General features: G+C 44.3%; 2 protein-coding genes across 2 annotated transcripts in view; both read right to left on the reverse strand.

The window, feature by feature from the left end:
* Positions 1-334: 334 nt before the first annotated feature.
* Positions 335-14,493, reverse strand: LOC306964970 (period circadian protein homolog 2-like). The gene is made up of 22 exons (XM_079559148.1): positions 14,336-14,493; positions 10,946-11,385; positions 9,942-10,034; positions 7,817-7,971; positions 7,575-7,696; positions 7,132-7,333; positions 6,516-6,567; positions 6,185-6,327; positions 5,986-6,064; positions 5,793-5,899; positions 5,554-5,707; positions 5,360-5,468; positions 4,735-5,005; positions 4,474-4,627; positions 4,251-4,387; positions 3,962-4,168; positions 3,625-3,870; positions 2,437-3,536; positions 1,927-2,134; positions 1,605-1,836; positions 1,308-1,458; positions 335-632 (listed from the first exon to the last, which is right to left on the reverse strand). Exons 2-22 carry the CDS (start codon positions 11,320-11,322, stop codon positions 477-479), a joined length of 4,455 nt encoding a protein of 1,484 aa, XP_079415274.1. The 5' UTR covers positions 11,323-11,385; positions 14,336-14,493; the 3' UTR covers positions 335-476.
* An 8,424-nt stretch (positions 14,494-22,917) lies between these two features.
* Positions 22,918-25,103, reverse strand: part of pik3cb (phosphatidylinositol-4,5-bisphosphate 3-kinase, catalytic subunit beta) — a 70,843-nt gene continuing 68,657 nt past the window's right edge. The window contains exon 24 of the mRNA XM_079559160.1: positions 22,918-24,688. Coding sequence (XP_079415286.1) covers positions 24,551-24,688 — 138 coding nt within the window. The 3' untranslated portion in view covers positions 22,918-24,550. The remainder of the gene's footprint in view (positions 24,689-25,103) is intronic.

Raw genomic sequence — 25,103 nt, forward strand, 5'->3', positions numbered from 1 at the left:
TGCTCACATCCTCTACGGCTCCAAAACAAGTGGAATTTCTCGAAGTTTATCTCGACTTTCAGAGCCCGACTGCGTTGGGCAGTGTTAGCGATGGACAATGGTGGTTCATGCGAAGTGGGCAAAGTTTTCCTCCTTTCACAAAAATACAATTTATTGATATTTAAAACAATACCATAATGTCATCCTTTGCCTTCCTTCTGGTGCATACTGTCATGAGTTTCAGCCTTGACATTCTGAAGGGTGAGGAGCTACAAGAGCAGAAATGCTGTCCCCTGGAGGATCGAATTCGAAACTGCAACAGTAGCAGCTCCGGAACGCAGACTGACGACAGCGGCACGTCAGCGGCCACTCCTCACCGGCGTCTCAAAGTTTGCCAAGTTCAAGTTTGTGGTGATCGTGAGTGCGTCGCGACGGCTGCGCTGCTGTCTGGACGTGGGTGACGTGTGTGAGGCAGGTCCAGAGCGACCCCAGAGAGTTCATGAGCCGGAGTCGGGCTGCTGTGGCGGCTGCTCCTCCGATTGGTTCTGCCGGTTTTGGGATTCTCGCCGCAGATCCTCGCCCATTTCACCTATGTCCATGTCGGGCATGTCGCCATCTATCGTGGCGGCTGGCGACTCACAGTAAACACATTCCTGCGGACGGGAGAAGAACGCGTCGGGTTAAAAAAGCACTAACAATTTCAGTTTCATTATCAGCTATTTGACTTTGTAAAATCAAGAGAGAAGACATAGTTGACGCTCGAAAAAATTAAGTAATCATAGCTTTTGCCTTAACCTCCAAATTGAAGCGCTACACTGTTGCTCTGTAGTCGGGGAGCTTTTAGATTTGGGTAAAGATGAACTGGAGAAAATGCAGTCGGTAGGAGGTTAATTTCTAAATCTTATACGTCATAAAAATAGTCACATCATGCCTTGGATCATAAGTTGGTTCTACCCAACTCAGTACTGCCCCCTGTTGGACAATATTGTAAAAATAGACCACAATAACTTTAAGCAGTACTAAGTAACTCTTAACCCTAGAGGCCATAAGCGCAACTGAAAAGGCGAAGGGAGAGAGTGATATTGTACATCCAATTATACAATGGAAATATTTTTTTGCACTCAAACTTGGCTGTAAATACTGTTTAAAGTGACGCTAGCCCGCAGTTAGCTTTGCCCGCTAGCCTGTTAGCTTCTTCTTTGTGATTCTATTATTGTGTATTGGTGCTCCGGCCGGTGGCAAACACGGTAAACACGTTACTTAGTACTGCTTAAAAAAAAAAAAGAAAAAAAAAAAAGAGATGGTTCTACTTGATGGTTGGCCCTTACCTTAACATTGATAGCCGTGGGCAGACCCCCTCTCCTCATCCAGGGGTGCTCCTCCATCAGCTCTCGCCTCTGCTCTGAGGAGAAGTGCGGCTGGCTTTTCTGCATTTGCCGCAAGCGCTCTTTGTCTTCTCGCAAAACCTTCTGAATGTCCCTGTGAGGCAAAGGAAACAAGCCCGGGATGAGATTACCAATCGAATCACAATCGCGAAAATGAAATGGTCGCATTTAGAAAACTTTGTTCCTTCTTTGGAAAGCGTTTAAATGTGCCGTATAAACCAAGCGGAGCAGATTTCTTACCTTGATGGCATCTGGTATGTCATCATGACTTTTTTGTCGGCGTTGGCCATGAGCAACCACAGCGGCTCCTGTAGAGCACATTTGATGAAATGCTCGTCGTCGCCCGGAGCCACAGGAGCCACGGCCTGAGAGTCGCAGCCCTTTTCCCCTCTCTTCACTTTGGCTTTGGCCTTCGGGTCGTGTTCCAGGGAGTCCACGCTGCCGAAGTATTTACTGGTGTTGCTGCTGCTTCCTGTTCAGAAATTGAGATAGTGTTAACATGCGTTGCAAAACTAAATAGCAAATTGGCCCAAGAGAAAACCCAGCAAGTCTGAGCACGAACCTGTCCTGCTGCCCGACCCTCCGCTGGCTGAAGTGTCACAGCCGTTACAGCCCGACCCAGAACCGGACCCGGAGCGGGAGCCCGAGCCCATGGAGCCCGACGTGGCTGAGCCGGTCCCTGAGTGAGAGTCCTCCTGCAGCAGAATGTCCAACAGGTCACAGCACGACGAGTTACCATCACTGTGCAACACGTCGCCCGGAGACTCCGCCTGAAACGCACAGGGGAAAATGGTTAGCAGGGCCCGCAACCTTTGCCACTTTTGCCAACAGCATGGTTCACAGATGTGGATTTGTGTTTGTAGTTGCAAGAGGTGGCAGTTTGATGGGGTTATTTTTATTGACTAAAAATAAAATTATACTAGAATTACATAGAGATACATGTTTTTCACACAGATAGTCTATAGGCTTAGGGAGGGGCAAATAAAGATATAAACAGGTTAAACTTTGCCAATAATGTTACAATACACACTGTAATAAATGTAATACTTTGCCAAAGTGTGCAAACCCTCACCTGCTGGTGGTTTTCAGCTTTGGCTCCGTTCCTCTGTCCCTCTGCTGCCCCGCCTGCGCTGTTCCCCTGGGCTCCAGACAGGAGCGCTGTGCTGTCCTGCCGCTCCACTGAGCGCTGGCCCTCCTCCATACTGAGCAGGTTGAGCTGCAGAGGCGAGCTGCAGCGGGACTCGAAGAGCGGGGGTGAAGTGGTGGGTTCCCGTGCCCCGGAGGCAGGAGTGGAGGAGCGCGACGCTGCCCCCTCTCGGGGCTCCACTGCCGCCACTTTAGAGGTGTCCGCGGTCAGGCTGTAGGGGAACGGCTGGGTGGGAAAGGGGGCCTGGGACACGAACTGCGTCTGCACAGGGAAGGAAGGCTGTGGTGCAAAGGGCTGCGGGGTGGTGTAGGCTGTCTGTGGGCCCGGGAAAGCCGCTGGCGTAGTGTATTGGGCTGGTGCGGCCTGGAAGGGCTGCTGAGAGGGGAAGGTCTGCACTGGGAACTGCTGGGCGCTGAAAGGGACCTGAGTTTGCATGGCGAAGGCAGGCGGGGGTGGCTGAAAGGGCTGCTGGGTAGCGTAGGCAGATTGAGGCTGGGTCTGCTCAGGGAAAAACGTGGGTCTGGGAGCAGCCCCTAATTGTCCTATTTGTCCAATTTGTCCAATTTGTCCTATTTGACCTATTTGACCTATTTGTCCTATCTGAGGAAAGATGTAATTTGGCAGCACTAAAGCCACCACAGGTGTAACAATAGGCGCAGGGTACGGTGTAGCAGTAGGTGGGGCCTGCGTGCTTTGGGCCTCTCCATACCCTGTGGACATGGAGGGGTCGGGGCAGGGAACCTGAGCCGGGGCAGCTGCTGTGGGAGGGTACAGGGGGTAGGCAGGCACCATGGTGGGGTAGGACACGTTGAATGCTGACAGTGAGGCTTCAGACGGAGACCATGAGGTCTGGTTGAGGCCCTGGAGTGGAGGCCGATGTTTGCGGTTGGACGACACAGCACTGTCTGAGGAGTCTGGATGCTTCATACGTGGCTTCTTGGACTTCCTGTTGCGGCTGCCCCTCTTGGTAGCAGTCTCTGGCCTGGTATTGCCCTGTTTAGCAGATCCCCGTAAACCAGAGGATTCTGAAAGAACAATTAAAGATGTTTTATACTGAAAGGCTAAAGGCAATTTTCAATAACCTCTGTCAATGAAAAATTAATGAGTCTGTACCTTCTGCATGGGTCGCCCCCTTCTGCTTGTGCAGGCAGGTGGAGTATTCCTTCTGAAGGCGCCGAGCATTGCGAAGCTCTCTGCAGCGGTTCAGGAAGGCCTGCTCCTCCTTTTGAGTGTGGGCAGCTAACACCTGTTTGGTCAGCCCCAGCCTTTTGTAGGCCTCTTTCTCCTGGCTTGGCGGAGACACCACACTGACAGGCAGCGGAGGAGGAGCTGGGCTCTCCACCACATCCTCAATGATCTCTGTAAAACACAAGGGACAGCAGTTAAATACTAATACTGTATCCGATACATATTTAAACAGGTCACACTGTATATCCAAACAAACACTCACCAGACTCGGGCAGAGGCTTCTTGTCTCCCACATGAACTATGGTGCTGCTGTAGCTGCACTGTGAAGTGATGGACACCACACTTTCTGCTTTGCTCGGTAGTGTGAGTGGTGCGAGTGGAGCTCCGACGACTGCAGTCGCCCCTGAGGGACGCTTCTTAGGCGCTTTCATGTTTGACAGGCCGGTCTGTGTATCCAGCATCAAAGGATCTGTAAATGATCATCCGTTAGTTTCAATGCTCCAGTATTTACTTATGTGTATAATAACTGAAGAAGCATAAAAAAAACGCACCAGATGCTGTGTCCTCTGTCACTTGGATATCCCCCTCTAACACCTTCTTGTCGTCGTCCGAGTTAGTGGAAGTGGTGTTGGAGGAAAACTGATACTTCCTCTTCACTGTAATGGGAACGTTGCAACTCTCCAAGTATCTGCAAAACCAGACGCAGGTAAGGTTTATGTTACAACAAGACAGTCTAATACAATGTGTGTGGGATTTGTTCTCTCCCTGCATTACCTGATGACACTGTCCAGGCAGCTGATCTGCTGATACGAGCAAGTCTGATCTTTGTAGGTGAAGTCCTCCATGCTGGCTGAAGCACTCTCTCTGACCAGCAGAGGGGTCGCAGAGTCCTTCAAACGCGCTGCAGGGCTCTTCAGGGAGAGGTGTCCTAAAAGGCAATATCACAAAAACCTTTCAGAAACTATCCAAATAAAAGCATGACCTTGATGACAGATGAAACGGTAGTTGTTTGTATTACCGTCTTCCTGAACTCACCTTCGGACAGCTTCTTCTGTTCGGGTTTGGCTGAAGACGCTGAAAGCGAGGGGCAGGGCGAGCGCAGGGAGTCCTGGTTCTTCAGCATGTGCACTCCTTTGCAGATCTCCTGGAAGGTCCGCGTGGGTTTCGCTTTGCCCGTCTCCTCCGGTGTGTTATCGGCCGCCACGTCCCTGTTGTTCTCGCTCGAAGAGCTGATGCTCACCAACTGCTCGTGCGAACCGTTGCTGCCATGGCTACCATAACCACTGGAGCCCATGTTGTGCACCGGCTGGAGAGAGGGGGAAAAAAGGAATATTAAGGGTGAAGGACATCAGTGCAAAAAATGGAATAAAGCATTGAAGCCTGCTAGAACTTCTTTCTAGCAGTGGAATGAAATTAGTTTTATCCTTCAGTACAAAAGATTATATTTTTAAAAACAAGATTACATTCGTGTTACATTAACGGTTACGGTAAAATTTGCTCCAAGAAAGTTTGCAAGAAGGCATGTTTATAAACTCTTGGAAAATGAAATGTAACAAAACATTTTGATTTTAACTGCAATTGTAGTCAGAAAGATCAGTTTCCCCCCATAATAACTCAGCCCACAACAACACAGATTCCTCAAATTGCATATTGTACATACCTGCAATAGGAGCCGATGGATTTGTTCACTTATTTCTTGAATATCTGAGTCCATGATCTTCCCTCCGTGGTAAGCCGGCACCGCAAAGACGTCTTCATTCACGGGGCCCCTGAGATAAGAAACAACAACATTAACATACAATTACAAACACAGCAGGCATCACGCGATTGAAAAATGTAACACTAGATGCTTACATTCTGACTTTGTGCCTCCCGATAACGAAAGACACTTTGCGACTCCAAGGGTTAACGAAACTGGACCAGCTCGTGTCCAAAGTGACGTATTCGCCGTTCCTCGCACAGAAGCGGATAGAGGAGTGGTCGAACGGCTGCCCAGCGTACTGCAAAACTGTCCAAGAAAAAGCCATTTAAGCAAAGTTTTTCCCCCCCTTCTACTCTTTTTCATAAAAATCGAATATTGTCAAAATAATTACTTTTCTTATGCACGGCCAACATCAACGGCCGGTCATTTGGGTGCAGGTTTAGCAGCACGGGGGTCCCAATCAGATCTTGAGGCAGGTAGCCCAACAGAGGAACAGCCCTGAGAGGGAGAAAAACATAAAATATTTAGTTTTCTCCAGTACAATATTGCAATACTTTATTCATTTATCGAAAGGAAGTCCTGACCTCTCATCTACGTCTTGGAACACACAGTTAGGAGTGTGAGTGGTGGTGAATATCCGTTTGTCTGTTGGAATACGCGGTGCTGTGGACAGAATGATGAAGAAAAATGTTTTATCCAGCTTATGCATAACTAACAAAAAATATAGCTTGCGGGGGAAAGGATGAAAGATGCAAATCTGCAAGTCTCCAGCTCCTTCCTTACCTTCGAATCCGGAGTGCACCCTTTCGGCCAGCAGGAGGCAGCAGAACTGTTCCTCAGAGCGCTCTGCGTCCTGCACTTTCATAAGGTATGGAGTCATGCGGAAAGGGTAGTACTGGAGATCCCCTTCACGTTCCTTACCCCCACTGGGAAAGAACACAGACTCTTGTCAACTTTCATACACCAAAAAGTTATTTGCTCTAATAATTTGATAGTGGCTCGAAAAACGGAGGCTAAACAAATGAATTGCAGTTGTAGTTTAGGTCAAGTTGTTTTTAGTTTCCCCCAACTGCACCATGCTTCTGAACAGTAAGTTAAACCCCGTAAAGCTCACCTGATGCGGCAGAAGAAGGATTTCTCCTGCATGCACTCCGTGGAAGAGGACTCTGTGATTGGACGAAGAGAAGAGGGGAAAATGAATCATAAAAATGTGTTTCTAAAATAAGACTGGCTGCGTACAATGGGGAACTCAAGTGTTTGCGCACAGTACTGCAAATGATATAAGCCTCGGAAATATCTACATTATTACTTATTCCTTTAAGTGACATGTGCCTAACAACAGATGTGGAAATTGTCTCCTAAAATGATTTATTTCAGCTTCATTTAATGAGAAAAGCCAATTGGAGAATCTTTCAGTGTCAAAAATAGAGTGGCTTCGCCCACTAATAATTCCGTCTTGCGTGTTACGGGCCAAAAGCGACAGGTTGCGTTAGAAAACGCCAAGGTTTTGGTTTAGGTGCAATGTGGCCTGTTGATGAAGTACGTGCGATGTGTGTGCGGGCATGTGGATGCGGGGGCAGAACACGCATGGCATGTCTGCTCGTCATGTGGCAGGTGGTGTGAGGTCGTGTCCCATGTGAAATTTACATGTGCCCTGAGTATATATATAAGAAAAGAAAAAAACACCCCAAAATAACCGCTTTACTGACTAAGACTGGCGTTGGTCTTACCTGCGCCGGTGCACATGCTCCAGGAGGGGAGGCGGTACGGGGTGGTGAAGCTGTAGAACACGCTGACGTCCTGCGGGGAGAGAAACTCCACGAATTTGGCGTTGTTGAAGACCTCGCGCTTGCAGTTCAGAATGGACGCGGCCTGGTCCGAGATGTACACGATCTTGCCGGTGATGAGCGAGACGGCCACGGCGAAGATGTCCTGATCATGAGAAAAGGACAGGGTCAAGTCATGATGATGATGGTCCTTGCATGGTCCAGACGGATCAGTATAACAAAAACATCATCGACCAGACGCAGATGGAGATGGAGTGCAGGGTTACTATGGCAACATGTACTAGTTAGGTACTTGATGATGATGACGAGTTTAAAAAAGGCTTAGAATAAAATGTTACATAAATTGTGAATGCCAGAGTTTGAGCACTGCAGTAAAAGTCACCTACATTGTTTTTGAGCGTGTACTCGGACGTGATGCTGTTGATTTCCTCGATGGTGTACGAAGAGACGTCGAAACCCGGCGGCTGACTGTCGTTGATCATCAGCATTTGGTAATACTCCTCATTGGCTGCAGAATAAGACAATTGGCATTATTTACTTTTCTTCATGACAAGAGCTGCACATGTGCAAAGCAGCAAAATCAAGGCCAGTTCATTCATTATGATCAGAGTGGCTTTTCCCCGCTTACCTTTCACCTGCCTGACGCAGCGCAGGGCGTATTTCAGCGTGTTGACCGTGCTGGACTTGCCCTTGTTCCTCTTTTCCTGCGGCAGGTGCATCTTCAGCTCCTTGAGCGTCTTGAAAAGCTCCTTCTGTGTCTTAGCTTTGGCTGACTGCTCGCTACTGCAGGGGGAACATGAGACAAATACACGTGTTACATTCACAGGCGCTCCTGCTGTCATGTTCTGGAGGCAAAGCAGCAGCGTCGGTGGGGGTGAGGCTGTATTGGGTTCTGATAGTAAACTCTAAATAATAATAATAATAATAATAATTAAAGCCGCAAGCGGCATTTAGAGGCCCTCGCGAGCGGCGTTGGCCGGTTGGCGCACGCCGTCGCACGCCACCGCAATAACCGGGGGCGCTGCCGCGCCGTACGTGGTTCTACTGTCGCTGCCACCCTCGGTTGAGTTTATAAAAGAGCAAAAGTGAGAAATGCGCCTTCGGCGCCAGATCACGCAATATTTCCCAAAATGGCCGACTTTCTGTGAGTTGCCTAGCAACCATGTAATGTACTTTTTTGTTCGGACGGTCATGACGAAGGTGTGTACCAATTTTGGCTTGGCTACGCCAAACTTTATATCGGGCCGTTGCCATGGCAACATGGTGGAAAAATGGGCGTGGCCATAATTTACTTTTTGATCGGGGTCACGTGACGGACGTCTGTGCCAAATTTTTTTTGTCTACGACAAAGTTTACTTTTTTTCTCCATTAATTTTTATTTGGTGCTCTGCAGGGGGCGCTATCGCGCCCATTTTCAAAATTCCTATATCAAAACATCCGGGGCCGAGGACTCGACCAACGATTCAAGTTACGGTAAAATCGGCCAAAGTATGTGCGAGTTATGACTCTTCGAAAGCGACGGCGAACGCCGAAACGAACGCCAAATTCATGGCGTTGCCATGACAAAACCGGAAATCCTATTAGAAAGTTTTTAATAACTTTTAATGCCCCACATGTGTAGATGATCTGGAGCGACCGGGGAGTCGCTGCGTTCAACGCCCTAGGACGAGTTCGTTCAAATGCGAGGGCACGAAAAGGCGCCTTCGGCGCCAGGTCGCTCTTCTAGCCAATATGGCCGCCGTATAGGTGGTTGCCTAGCAACCGCGTAATATCTTTTTTTCTTTGGCTTCATGTGACCAATTACTACGCCGAATTTTTTTCGTCTACGACAAACTTAAATTTTTGGGTCTCTCCATAGGCGCAATGTAATCCTGATTTTCCAGGGGGCGCTGGCGCGCCATTTTTCGATATTTTTTAACAGGATTTATTGACACTGTGTATCGCCGGGATTTTTAATTTTGGGCAAAAAATGGTGACTTTTCGTCGACGACTCGTCGAGTTATTCCAAAAAAACACGGATAGATGAAAAATAATAATAAGAATAAGAATAAGAAAAACTCTTACAATAACAATATAGCGCCGCCTGCGGCGGCCCATATTTATATCGTCGGAAAGGTCTCACGTCCAGTAACCCACCCGTAAGGTTCATTGTCAAATACGAGCGCGTTGCGCTCGTATTTTACCACTTCTTTGTCAATATTTCTTAATGCGTTTTTTTTTCAGATTTTTTTGCGAGCAACAACAAATATGCCGCTTTCGCGGCAAACACCTATATCATTGGATAGGCCTCAATGCCCTGAGTCACTCAAGTAGTGTTTTGGGCATTGGGGAGTGGCCATGGTCGATGACGAGCGCGTTGCGCTCGTCATCGACTACTTTCTTGTCAATGTTGCGCCTTCATTGGATTTTTCACCTTTTTTCACACGAGCAGTTACAAATGTGCCGCTTTCGCGGCACACGCCTATTTCACCGGACAGGGCGTGGTGCCGGGAGTCCCCCCATTACTGTCTAATGCATGGGGAGCGCTCCGCGCTCTGTTTCTTGAGCGCTGCGCGCTCTTTTCGGGACGTGCGCTACGCGCACGTCTTTCTTCAGTGCGCTCCGCGCACTGCCGTACAATTACAATAGGCCCGAGCCCTGCCAGGCCGCTCGGGCCTAATAATAAATATAATAGCTTTTTAGTCGTCTGGGTTGAATTTGGGTTCCAATTTTTTTCAATATAATTTCACTAGAGGATGAGTGAATTTACGAACCTGCAGCCGCTAGTTGAAGGGTTGTCCTGTTCTGAGCTCACCAGACTGAAGGCATTGGAGCTGCTCGGTGGCGAGGGACTGTGAGAGTTTGAGCTGTGGAGACAAAAACAAAGATTTTAATGTTAATTGGCAACATTTATGAAAAGGATGCAGAATTTTATTTTTTAATACAATTTTAGGGTGGGCAATATAGGACAAAATAAAAGCACTTAAACTTAAACATCAATCAATCAATCATTCAATCAATCAATCAATCATTCAATCAATCAATCAATCAATCAATCAATCAATCAATCAATCAATCAATCAATCAATCAATCAATCAATCAATCAATCAAGTTACAACTGTTTTTATTTTTATTTTGTGTGCAACCACATTTTGTGTAAAAACGTTCAAGTCCAAAGATAAAAAGATGCTCTGCAAAGCTAAAACTGTGAATTGAACTATTTCATTTTAGTTTGTGACGACAATACGTCCATCAAGTGAACCCAAGGGTAGTTTCGCACTATCCAAGCCTCCATAAGCCACAACCTTATCTTTTTAGTTTTTATATTGTGAATTACTGAACAGCTATGGTTTTGTCTCCGATTTGGGTGAAGGTCATATGGTTTGGTTTAAACCGTGTGACTTTTCTGAATGAAAGCAGCACTCAGTTGAAGTGGTACGGTAAATTGCTACCTCAATCTCAATCTGCCTTCTCCTTTGTAGAGTCTCACGTAATAGAAATTGAAATCTTTAGAAGTGGTGTCAGGACTATTGTGGCGAGTCAGAGACATGAATCACAGAAAACAGCCCTTGCGAGGGTTCAATTAGCCTGACTTCCATGACCTACATGGTCACAACAGAGAGGGAAACTTTACCACTTCCTACAGTGCAAAGTGTTATGTGGCTGTGAAGTAACAGTTCTTTGGGTTGACCTAGTGTTGCTGCCCGATCACTCCAGTACAGTGCGTTAGTATGGGCAGTGTAGTACTGTGTAGGGGTTTGTGCTTTAGGGGCTCACCTCTTGTTGCTGGCGGAGGATTCATGGAGAGCAGAGTCCTTGCTGTTGCCGTTGGAGCTTCCCACAGACTCATTGCCGTGGGAATCATTTCCATGCGACTCGTTTCCGTGCGACTCGGTGCCGCTGCCACTGGAGCCGCTGCCGCCCATCTCCACGTCTTCATGCAGAGCGGGGCGCTGGCGCGTCCTCTCGTCGTGGTGCGACCCGGGAGAGGCCGCGTGCTCATGGCTGCTGTCGCTGCCCTCGGATGCCAAACCCAACTCTGGCTCCAGTTCTCCATCCTGCACGTTACACCCCTCACTGTAGCTGCTGGCCATGTCCCGCTCGCACCCGTCCAGAGAGTACAGGTAGTGCTTTGGATCACTGTCCTCCGACATAGGTCACTGGGAAGGTTACCTTTCACAACGCAGGGCCATTCTGCTTTAATGAGTGAATTTAGCCTACAGGTAGAGAAAACAAAAGCAAATCAAGAATTAAACACAATGCAGTGCTCCATCATAGAAACAGCTTCAAATTTGACCATCCAATGCCAGCACTCGAGAGTGAGGTCATTCGGGTCTTCACACATGGCCTTGAACAGGGCAGCTAAAGGTCTGTGTATTGGCTCGGCCTGCCCTTTCCAAAAGACATGAGCCTAAGAGCGGTTTGATCCGGTTTAATTTTTTAAAAGGGCTCTTCAGATGAAAGTGGACTATGAAAGCAGATCTGACAAACACTCCAGAAACAGAAACATTATGACCTTCATACTCCAAGAATAGCAGTCTCTACACGTGTGCAACAGAAAGCATCCCATAGTGAGCCACCACCAGAGTTTTCATTGTTAAAGCACAAAATGGTTCAGGTTATGTAATACAGCACAATATCTTCTACTTTGGTCTCCAAAGCATTTCACTGTGGGTAATGAACAGCCCACAAATGTCTTAAATACAACACCAGGCTAAACCACGCAAAATACAATAGCGCCAAAATAAAACAGTAATAAAAAAAAAACATTTCTTTTCCTAGCGTTCCCTCCTCTTCACACACCTCCGCAGCTAAACCAGTCCGGCCAAGCTTAGTTCCAGCGCTACACTGCAGCTGAGATCACTTCCCTGTTGCAGTCATTTATGTAAGTGTGCAGGTTCAGCAACTCTCTGCTCTGTGCAGAATCATTTTTGCACAACTGCAACTGTGTCAAGTCCCATTTTTATTAATATTAAAATATTATAAACATTGAGAGCTTGGCTTCGTGACCAGACATAGCCTCTACTTTTTTTTTTTAATGACCCAGTCAGGAGTTGAGTGCAGTAGAGCAGAGGCAGAACTTCCTATTGGCTGCATTACTAAACCAATCAGAGTAGCGGAAGCAGTTCCAGCTGATTAACAGAATAGTCAACCATTGGAGGGAATCATCTTATAGGGAAAAGGTGTGTGGGGGGGGGGGCGGCGGCTCTGAATTATGAAACTATGTCATGTGACACTTATAAAAGCAATGCATACCTTTTGAGGAAATTTGCAGACAGAGATGACAGAGATAAGAGATTATTAACTCACCAGTGTAGCTGCTTATGAAAGACTGATGAGACACTGACATGTGAGCAAAAAATAAAAGAAAGAAAAGTGTGGGCCAATTCGCTCAAATAAGTATTTTTGCAACTCCTGTGCAGCAGTAGTCTAAACTTGGCAGTATTATGTTGGATTAGCACTGGTAATCCAATGGTGTGGCAACACAGTTTCCCAAAGTGGACTGAAACTAATATCATTAGCCTACAATGAGCTTTAAATAAGCTATCTTTCTTTATTCAATCTATATACTAGATATTGTTGCTGATCTTCCTACTAAAACAAGCCAGAGCAAGAGTGTTACAGTGATGCATTTCTATTAACTTATACTCTTTTTGCTGACAAAACATCTTCCACACATTGTGCAGCTGCTAAGAGCAAAAGCAGGGAAGCGGCCAGAGAGGAAAAGTAATGGAGTAACCGCTCCACCAGCCCCCTCTGAGCGGAGAAACACACCCAGCACACTAGCACAGATCCAGGGCTTATACAACGCCGCTGCTCCAGTCACATGGAGTTGGCTCCGGAGCAGCGGCGCAAAGCAGAGGAGTGGAGGCTTCTTTCATAAAGCCCACATGCTTTTGCTTGGCGCATACTCGGGGCCCTGCGTCAGAAAATGTGACGTGCTCAGTTTGTTGTAATGGTTAAATGTGAAATGAATGAATACATTAGGCTTAAGCAGTGGTATATTATGGGTAGATCCGGTCATAGCTAGTTTGTGCAGGTTTTCTGACATGGTTTGACTAAAGTGAGATGGCGAAGAAGAAGAAAATGGCATTTATATAATTTAAGAGGTTCCCCACCCTCCTCATAGCAGGTTATTGCGACATTAGGCATAGCCAGGTAGGGATTGTGATTAAAACTATATAATGAAAAAAAAAGGAAAAAGAAAGGACAATAAGTTGTTTTTAGGTTAACACTAAATACAGTGTTCAAAACATGTGCAGAGATATCTGTGAAGTCCTGACAAAACCTTTAAGAGATACTAATGTAATGGCCTGATTTCTAAAAGTACTTCATGTCCCACAAGTGGTGCAAACAGGTAGGCAAGACCCACAAGTGTTTTCAAAGTCAATATTTCAATAGTACTCATGATAACAATAATGATAACAATAATAAGAAATAGGTTGTTCTGTATGTTTTATATGACATAGATTGACAGGTAAATTCTAGGCTTTGGAGGGGGGATTGTGGGGGGGATTGTGGGGGGGGGGGGGGCAAATCTGTAGGAAACCTTATCATAACACCATCAGGTGAGCATTAAACATTCCTTAAACACACAGGATTTTAAGTTATTTCATAATCTTTACAGTTGTTCTTGGATTTCACTTTACATAAAGTCAACATGATGCCTCCATTGCTTATGAGGCACTATACTGAGGCTACACGCCCATTTAATTGCCAACTATAACCAAAAATGTTCGACATAATGTTCCACACGACCACCCTTAATAAAATACTTTGTCAAAAAAAGCGCTATTTTAATAACATGAGCTCATACAAAGGTAAAACCCTTCCCCCATCCAGCTGACCTCCTATACAAAATCCACACACACGTTGACCTGCTATCCAGTGCACGGTACACTGACACAGTTATGTAAAAGTTACTATATCGGCCAAACTAGCTGGAATTCAGCCGCATTTGCACATAGGATGGACCAGAGTGAATGAAAAAACACATTTGGAGCCATAACGACAAAACAAAATGCAACGACAAGCTGTTTTTTTAGTGATAAAGTACCAAAAAGTAGAGCAAGCGGGTAATCGGCGCATGCGCAGAACGGAAGTGTTATACAACTTATTTTTTGTGCCCCTTTCTTGTTCTAACTAAAGAAAATGACCAAAACCTACCTGTGCAGTGTTGACAAAAAACAGCAATCCGTACGCAAACGGCAACGCGATGAAGAAACGTTGTCCGCGGGGAAAAACAGAGTTACAGCAGTCCCGTATTCCTCAATGGGAGTCGCTGCTCAGACAGTTTGACACACTGGCCACGGTTCAGTCTGTGGTTCCTCCCTGCTCTCAGCGGCGAAACCGGCCCGGCAGCCAATCACGGGGCTCACAGCGCGACCTCATTTCAAGACCCGCCCTCAGTCTGCTCTCATTGGTCCAGAGCTACGGGTCTCCATGGAAAAGCTGACGGCATCGCAGAAACAAACCCCGGTTGGCTCCGTGCGCTGTCCGTCTTTTTACATAAACAAGCCAGCCCCTGCACGTGGGATCCCATGTTGGATTCGTGCGGATTCATGCGGACCGTATGAAAACTGGGTATTTACGTGCTGCACGGGCAAAACACGGTATCAAGTGCGAAACTTACATAAATGCCGGATGCGAACAAAAAGTTGTGGTGATGAAAGCATGTTGCTGTCTAGTTTGTGACATTGTTGATAGTTGGCTTGTACAGGCTATATTTTTAACGAGAGACGAAAATAAATTAAAATATAGCCGCAAAGCGGTGATTATCGGCCTTTCGCCGACCGCCCTGTCCTTTCAGGGTCTATAGTTTTTGGATTTTGGAATACAATATGTATGGCGATTAGAGTGTGTATGTTTGATGGAAGGCGAGCGCTTCCCGATCGTGTGCGCTCCGCGCACTTTGCATGATTTTAAGAGCCCCTTCACTTAATATGTTGTTGTTTACCATGGAGGTAGGCTATTGCTCCCGGAAAGATGCGAAATGTGCCCATGAACGTATTGCTTTAATTTATCTTTGATTTGGGCGAAACAATGAAGTTCAGCATATTTGAATTTAGTGTTGTTGCCCCTGTCCTATAAATGTGTAAAAAAAAAAAAAAATTGCACAATATAGACAGCTGTCATATTTATGAGTGTTTATTATTATTCATGTTCAACTGAAATGCAAAACGGACCTCTGCCTTTGCTTGCATCATCACTCTTTTGAGGTGTGAGAGTAACATCCTCCTCTATCTATTCTAGGCTGTTAATCAATACGCAGTGCGGATGAATGGGGCTGCTTTGTGCCAGGTTTTGCTCATCATCACTCAGTCCGCCATAGAAGTGGAGACAGATTGCTTGGAGAGCTGTTGGACACGCTAGCCACAACAACATGCCCAAAACAGGAACCTGCTCTGACGGAGTGGAATCACAGTTTTGGCTCTCTCCCGCTGGCACCGCACCCACACAGCCACAGAGGAGGTACGCAGAAAACAGTATCTGTGGGCTGTCAGCAAACATGCCAACATCGAGTCTCTCACTTAATCCCACTCTCCCATATCTTGGTGGACTTCCTATTGCTTCGAGTTAATGTTGTGTTGTTGCACATATAGGGATAATACTGTAATAGACTTTTTACCTTTCCTATACAACAATTATTTTCCTTTGGGATTCAGCATCTCTCTTTCAGGGAAGTCCTGGTCCCTGAGGGCATTGTATTATACTCTTGTTAGGGGAAGCCAGAGCATCCAGAGGAAACCTTCATAGACATGCAGAAAACATGCAAACTCCACACAGGAACCTGCACCACCATGTAGTGATTCTCAAACTTTTCAAATCAAGTACCAACTCATAAAATACTTGACCTTACAATGTTCCACAGGCCTAGACCATGGTCAATTCAGGACTAAACGGGTTTAAACAGGGTCTAAAAATAGATGGGTATAAACCAGAAAAACACCTATCTTAGATAACTCAAGATACAAATTTAATTATCTCAAATCAAAATGAATAAAGTCAAGCTTTGCAATGCTCAAGCTAACGTGCAAAATAGATGATTTGAAATGTTATCTGACCTGGGTTGTTTGGATTTGAAGTAATTTTGTGGCTCATCCAAGAAGCTTCTTCAGATCTAGGTTTCCTTGATCAATTCAAATCAACCCTTTTCACGTGTCTACTTTTCCCACAAATGTTCACCTGAGCCACAATTAGACCAACTCTGCAGCAACTCAGAAAGAATAATGATAATTATAACAACAGGCATTTTGTGAATCAACAGTGACATTTTTGAAAATGATCTTCACCGATTCCATAAACATCATCTAAAATCACATTTTAGTGGCACATGTACCAAGAGCAGAGGCAGCATGTTGATAAAAATTCCAATGTGGGCGCTGTGTAGGTGTGAATTGATTCACGGGTGACTGGCTCCGCATCCTTATTAAATGACAGCACATGCACCGAACATGGCATTGGAAGCCCCTGTGGTCCCTCACCGGGGCAGACTGGGAGACCCCGGTCAATCGTGGGTGGAATCCCAAAAAGCGGTGAGTCACACAGTGGGTGGCCCCCGGTTCGGCCCTGTGTGCTGTGATTATCTAACCATGAATCCTCTACATGTAAAACACACTGGAGTGGATATTATTAACCCATATAGAGTGCTGTGTAACAGGGGCATCTGTGTGGATAGATGGTCTGTACTTTGAGAAACTCGTTGAGCTTGTGAAATCGTTAGGCCAGTATAATTGCCTGAATCAGTCTGATGCCCCCTGTGGGTCTTCAGAGGTACTGCAGGGGGACTACAAAGGTTGTTCACAGGTACAGTAATTTACGCAGAAAATAGAGTTTGAAGTGGACTTTATATCTGTATTGTAAAACCCAGCATGTATTGGAAGGCCCATGGGATCTTTGAATCTATAAAGGAGCCGTGATGCTCCTCACTTTGGGAACGGTTGGTTTGAGTCATGTTTTAAAGAGATAGTGTCAAAATGTTTTACAAATTTTATAAATGGATCACCTGGACTTGAGATCTCAGCAGAGTCTCCTCCCGCGTTGAGCAATGAGATGAGCTTTTCTTCTGACCCAGGTCCAATCAGGAGGGGAGGGAGAGGAGCTTGATCGTTTACTCTTTAAAATTGTGTTCCTGCTCTCCTCATTTTACAATCTAATGCTGCGTTCCATTTATGTCGGAAGTGAGAAAATCCGACCAGGAGAAAACGTTTTCTCAGAGTGTTAGCCAGCTGTCCAGGTCGGAAAAACATCGGAGGTAGACGAGTCTGTAAAAGTTACCACTTTGTTCAGAGCCGTGGGAAGACATTTTAGCTGAGGGACAAAATTTACTCCAAAAATGCTTTTCTGTGCATATTTCCACTTTAATAAAATTGCCTGCAGTTCGCAAGCTATCCTCCAGGAGTGCTGCAGCACCCTCAGCACCCTGGGTTCCCATGGCCTTGACTTTGTCGATCATTTTAGAGCAATATAATCAGCTTACAGAGAAACTTCATTGTAATATTATACAATAGTATAATGTATTTATTATAATTGTTGTAAATACAGTGATAAAGTAACACTAGTAGCTTCATATTTTACTTTTAACTGTTAATCGAGATGTGAGCAACAGATCAGTAAAGATTATCCGTTTTGCACATATATTTGGGAAAACATCTGCCAAATAACGCAGTTTATCGAAGCTAAAGTTTGTTACATGTCACGTAGAGCGCAGCCATCTTTAAATGCTCTTTCTTGGGTTAAGCGATTCTGTCTCAGGTTTCCGAGTCGGAATAACGGAATTGGTGCTCGTTCCAGTTGAAATTTCCAAGTCGGATCTTGGAAATTCCAACCTCTGAGATCAAGTGGCACGCACGATTAGAGCAGCTTTCTGGTTAAAGAGGGGAGGAATTTGTTCACATTAAATTTTCATTCTATCTCTCCTCACTTTGCAAACTTACAGACTATCACTTTAAGGTTTTTAAGGAAACGGAAAGAAACAAAAATAAGGTGCTTTTGGGTTGTAAAAAGATATAGGTTGAGGAAATGACACCTAGTGTGGAGAATAGAATTTTAAAAAGTAAATATATATCTCACATTGGCCAGGAAATTCTTGGAGTCTGATGAAACCCAAGTCATCAGAGGCTGCTGGGGTAACACAAAGATTTACCAAGCAAGCAAGTTACGTTTCAGATCATTTCAAGTATAAAAGGTAGACATCTAAATAGTGAATCAAGTGAGAGTGAAAGAGTGCTGTCATTCCTTTCACGTTTAACACTTAAGTTGATCCAGATTTTTATGTTTTCGAGCAAAGGAAGACGAGAGTGAGCCTACGGTAATTATCTGTTGACTTTGTTGCCATTTGAACACCATGGTCTGATTCAGGTTCTCAGAAATACCCATATGAATCAGACTGAGGCAGAGGTGGTTTGGAGCTACTTTCACAAACACGTTTAACGTCTTCGATTCCGGAGAGTTAACGTTTGTAATTCAAACTCAATGCAAAATTGAAGTACCATTTTCAGAAACAGCTGCACCGTAGACATTTTGAGTGCTGCTTACTGGACTCCACACACATTCATCAGCAAGTGCACTTCAAAATGTATTTTGGTTTGATTTTTCCCTTGGCTTCTTCAGAGCCAGCAGTTGGATCCTCGCATTTGAGTGCAAAGCCATTTTGTTTTTTTCCCCCCATCAATTAGAAGTCAGTCTGGTCCTATGTCCTTATCTTGTCTATTAAGTCCATAGTCGAATGAGATATTATGTAACAGTTATGGCTGCACAAGGTGAATTGAAATTGCAAAGTGCATAGATGGTAAATGTTTTGTAGTATTGGCATTGGGCTGTTCTTTTTTAAGATGCTTTTGGTGCTTTTAGTACACTTAAACGATATCCTGCTGTGCTTAAAACACATACGCCTTGATATAGGGTGAATTCAGGTAATTTGGGACAGTGTTTGTTATTTTTCATTTGTGCGTTCGCTCTTGTCCACAATGAAGACAATGTCCCAGCATGTGATACATCTCGGAAATCCACAGCGTCTTCTTTCTTTATGGCAATTTTGAGGTTTGTGTGACGTTTTTACAAAATGTGACTCACGATTTGGTTTTGATTGACAGAGAACAAGTTTTTGGGGTTGTGTTTGGTCATTTGGGACAGGCTGTTTAGTCATTTGGGACAGGCAGTTTGTTGTTTCCTATGGGATATGATAGGCAAAAGAGTGAGTTACTTTTTCATGCACTTGAGTTCCACAAAATTGCTGAAATTCTGAAGCAACAAACAAAACCAACAAACAAATGTACATTTTTATTTGGACTCGTTTAAAGGCAGTCCTTGCATGGTTTAAAAGGATATTTCTTTTTTTGACATCGGGCCTCATTTCCTGAGTGTCGTTGATTATTGATTATGATTTTTCATTCATGCAGTCCTTTTATTTGAAGAGTTTAGTGGTGCTAGGTTAGTGCTCAATCACTCAAAATGACCAAAGCTGTTGCTAGTTGCTGTTGCTAGCATTTGGCCTCTCCCAGTATATTCCTATAGCTCCAACCGGGGGTGAAGTAGCTACCACGCTCTTCCACGGGCACGCAGACCAGACAGGTACGTATCAACTCGTCTAAGCTCAGGTAAGAACATATCACAGTATGGAAGAACTGTGTGCCCTCAGTCATGCAAAAAGACCAAAGATGTTGTTAGCGTTTGGCCCCTCGCAGTATATTCCTATAGCTCCAAACAGGGTGAAGCTTGAAGCCACCAAGCTCTTCCACAGGCGCGCACAAAGACCAGACAGGCACGCAACAACTTTAAGGTTACACTTTTTAGAACTGAAGTAATAGCCAATTTGCTTATGCTGTCCCAAATTACCTGAATTCATCCTACTACAAGTACTTTGACAAAATCCAGTTGCCTGAACCAACATTAGATGTGACAATTGCCCGATGATAAGGCTTACCCTTTACACCACAGAGGACCTTTCCCCCCACCTTATTAGCATTAATGAATAAGATATGTGCGCCAGTTTCTGCAGACTTTGTTTACATGCATCTTCCAGGATAGCTGTCCCTGCGCCTCGGCCCGTAATAAACAAACCTCCATCCAGGTTGTTGGGTTACATAACGGATAAGTGTAGACAACAACATTACGCTGAAAGATTCCCGCTGGGCAGAGGCTGCAGCTACAATAAATGGATGATCAATAAATGATGGCGAGTAAAGGTAATGCCTATCCCCCACCGAGGGAAAAGACTTTGAAGGTGCTTTCGAGAGGTTGAGATAAAACTGTGTGTATATTTAAGTGAGTTGATGGGTTCTAACCTGCACCATTTTAAAGAGGGGGTATTATGCTTTATTCAATCACATAGCACCAGTCTATATCACACTACAATGATGACGAAACCTTCTGTTGATCTGTAAATGCAGTAAATTAGAATAACTGGCTTGTTTTAAATTGCTCTCTTAAAATGGCTGTAGCGAATGTCTTGAAATAGGCCTCTGTCTCTTTAAGAACCTCTGACCCTTTCCGACACGCCCCCTCCACACGCTGTCTGTGGCATCAGTGGGGAGGGGGTTCTGCTGAGGAGCAGTGGTTGGTTACTCGGCTGGTGACGAAAGGTCGGAGGCGTCTCCAGGAGGTGGGGGCGTTCCTAGGAGGACTCAGGTAAACTTATCCCTAAAATGGCTGCCATCAGAGTTCATACAGATTACTCAAAAATACGTGAATGTGCCAAGGCAACACTTCAGGCATGTTTTTAATGAGGGAATGACATAACAACATGATGCAAAGCTTGAAAAAGCAGATTTTGCATAATACCCCCCTTTAACAAAACAAAAAACCTGATTGCGATTTTTTGGGAGATTTGAGATATTTAAATGCATAAACTGCTAAAATGGTGAGTGAAGGAAGTTACGTTTAGACTATCGCCAAACAACATATTCTTGCTCAATTTGCCTCACGTTAGAACAATACACTTACATAACTTTACCCAATATTCAGAGTACCCCCAGGGGACAGCCACGTGCCTAAAACACAGGTGCTCGTCATATATATATATATATATATATATATCGTGTTTTGTCTTGTTTTCTATGTTCTTTCCGCTCACTACGCATTAATATGCTGGATCTATCTATCTATCTATCTATAATTAGAATTTCATGAAAGAGTTCATTTATTTCTGTAATTCAACTTAAAATGTGAAACTAATATATGATATAGACTCATTACATGCAAAGTGACATATGTCAAGCCTTTGTTTATTATCATTTTGATGATTATGGCTTGCAGTCCATTTTCAAAATATTCAAATTTTATGAGATTTTTATTTGTGGTTTTTACAAGCTGAGCCATAATAATAACAATTATAACAAATAAAGGCTATACATATCTCATTTTGCATGTAATGAGTCTATCATATATGAGGTTCAGTTTGAGCTGAGTTAGAGAAATTAATGCACTTTTTCATGATATTCTAATTATATGACGACCTGTAAGTCCGGGATGCAATCATATGTCGTCTACCAAAACATTTTAGAATCCGCTACAGGGAAACTCAGGTTCAGCCACAACTGATAAAAGTTTGTCTGAGAACAATTCCGATTGGTGAAAAAACATCTATCACTCAAATGAAAAACAAAACTCTGCCTCTTCAGGTTACAGTAGGTCACTGCCGTGGTCAAAACCTCGATTGCGATTTGATATCGAAAAACCTTGCAGCCAGCCCTAATAGAGAATGAAATACAACATATGCCCATCAGTTGCACCACCAATTGATTTTGATTGATATTTTAAGGATGAGATTTGGGATGTGGTTTCTGCTCGGCGAGTATGCTTGAAAAAGATTCAGCCTTTTTCAAAATAGATCTGGTTTGAACAGCTCACGCCAAAGAGTTGTTAAAAGAGCCGACTTGGGCGACCACCTTCTCCTCCTTCAGGGATTTTCAAAAATGCAGTCGAGTAAACAAAACATTTTCGTCCTTGCAAAATGCACTTTCTGTATCCATAGAAAGTAACAGAGCAAATTTCAGTAGGCTGCAGTACATATAAATACTGGCCATAACATTGTGGAGGATCCAAGCAAAATGCATAGTTATCGCTTAATGTCAAGTCAAAAATACATATTCGTGGGGCAGTAAGAAATTAGACCATGCTTTAATTAATGCATTCCCTTATGTCAAATAGTACTTGGCAAGAAGAAGAATAATTTAAAAGATTTGCTGCTTCCTTCTGAAGTTCAAACACAGTGAAAATTAATCTGGACAGTAGAAGCATTTTCTTGGAATAAGAACATTTGCCCTTGATGTAAAAAACATATGCCCATGGAATTTAAGACTTATATAATTAAAACAAAAACTCTACTACAATAAAGGCTACACTTGTTTGGTGCAAAACTAATTACTCCTTTTTACTCGAGGCAAAATATTCTTAAAGGAACAGGCCACCGTTTTTCCATACTGTGATATGTTCTTACCCGAGCTTAGACGAGTTGATACGTACCTGTCTGGTCTTTGTGCGTGCCCGTGGAAGAGCGTGGTAGCTTCCAACTTCACCCCCGTTTGGAGCAATAGGAATATATTAAGGAGCCAAATGCTAACAACATCTTTGGTCGTTTTGCGTGACTAAGACCAGACAGGTACGCATCAACTCGTCTAAGCTCAGGTATGAACATTTCTCAGAATGGAAAAACTGTGGCCTGTTCCTTTCAATTGCGGAAAATGAAGCCCCTCAGTGAAAGCAGATACCCTCCGTGCAAAAAGGCCACATGGAAAAATGTCGCGCTGATGAAAATAACTTTAATCAACTCCTATGAAAACAAAACAACAAAAAACAGCATGACAGTAAAAAGCCTGTACAGTGACAATATCCAGTGTCTGAGACGTAAAAGGCGAGTGGCGTCATTGATCCCACGTAAATGCACAAAGAAAAAAAAAAAAACATTACAGGCAGAAGAGAGGGGTCCCAGGATTCATTACAGGATATGGTACGCACGTTTATACAGGTATTGCACGATATTTAACAATGCCACAAAAAAAAAACTTTAAAAAAAAAAAAAAAAGCACCGTTTGTCCAAACAGAGTAGCAAAGGCATTTCTCCATCAATAGGCCCCCGGACTCAACATACAAAGCTTTAAAAAACACACACACACACATACACGCACAGCGGCACATTCAGCTTTGAAAAAGTCAGAAAAAAAACAAAGCAGCGAAACATTTGCTTTCTGGTTTGGTCCTCGGAAGGATATTACATAAATGACGTGATTTCATGCGTACAGGCTTTAAAACTTGGGAGATAAGATCATCCTTTTTATTGACTTGATATAAAATTATTAATAATTTAGGTAAAATAACTATACGCAGCGTTGAGCGCTTTATTCAACAATCCAGTGTTTCGAGGCCCGATAAATAGTGAGGATTAAAAGGTCGGGGCCTGTGCAACTTTAAGAACCATTCACTAGTTTTGGAAGAAAACTACAAACAGAAAATCCACTTAAGTCGAACCTTATTGATTTATGCGAAGAATTAGCTCCATAACTTCCCCCTTTTAACCTTATGGCTTCAAGTCACTCCGACATCGACCCACTTGGTTGAACATGCCGTCACTTTATGACGCAATTGTGAGGGATTGATGTCAACTTAGTTCACTTGCGTTGATAGAGGAGACGTTAAGCTTTGTGGCCGTCTTCCTTTGATTTGGACAGGCCCAGTAAATACATGTCACCAAATTCCACCATCCTGCACCTCAATGTTGAGATAGGGGCTTGCTAAAAAAAAAAAAAATACAATTACGGAGTTTTAAAAGTAGCCTGGCACATGCGCTTCAGATCAACTCTAAAATGACAAAACAAACATTAAAAATACAATCTTTCGGTAGTTCTGTGGCAGATTTGAGGCAGCGAGAACAAGACAGTTAACAAAAAAACAAAAAAAAAGGCCCAGTCACTCCTCTTCGGTACTTGGCACAGTCCAGTCAATGGTTTAACCACGGTACGATGCAAGTTTTAAGTCTGTCTGACAGTCATCGTAAACCCGTTTTGTCTTGAGCAGGCGGCGCAGTTCTAGGCAAACCATAATTCATTTTTAGTGTGGGTAGATAAAGGCTTTTGACTTTTTTTTTTTTTTGGCTTCGGGGCTCCATCGGCGTCTACGACCTGTGCAAAACCTGCCACCGTTAAACCCCACAGAAATGTCTCGACGCTGCGTTGGGAGTCCAGGGGTCGGCGTCTTCTCTCGCGGCGCAGAGCAGGCAGACGTCCAGTGCTTGTACTCTTTCATTCAAATATACAGTGATGCATTGGATCCTGTTAATTCCCTTTCACGCGTTTATTTAAAAAAATAACGGCACGACTGTCTCCGTACAGTTTTGCAGTGTCCCGCTCGTCACTCGGGCCTCCTGTTCTTGGGTTTCTAGCTGCTTCACGAGCGGTTGTCCTTGGCCACGTTATGGGCCATCCAGTTCACTTTGGTCGTCCAGCTTTCTCTCAGTGCCTCGTCGAACTTCTGCCGGAACTGCTTCAGCGCCTCTTCGTCCGTTTTCCCCAGAGCCAGGGAGTCCTAGAGAGAGGACAAGATCGAACACTGAGAACATTGTTTCATTTCTAAACTTTTCTAACGCAGCGTTTCCCGACCTTTTTGAAACAAGGCACCCTTTTTACAATAGAAAAATCACAAGGCACCTCAACAAACAAAAATGTCACAAAAAGTATATTTATTAAAATATAAAGAACATCTAGTCAAATCAGGGGAATCAGGGGTGCTCAGAAGTCCCTGATGACCTCTCATGGCACCCTGGTTAGGAAACACTGTTCTAATATACAGACATACTCGCAGAGAACTTTGACAAATGATGCAAAGTAGGTGTGGTGGTGAGCCTTTAGCAGCCGATGCTATTGTGAAGAGCTATAGGTGCAAATTGAAAACAAACTCACTGACTGTGGCTTTGTCTTACAAGTTTGCAAGGTTTTATTCA

Source organism: Gobius niger (assembly GCF_951799975.1).
Source record: "Gobius niger genome assembly, chromosome: 1".
Lineage (NCBI taxonomy): Eukaryota > Metazoa > Chordata > Actinopteri > Gobiiformes > Gobiidae > Gobius > Gobius niger.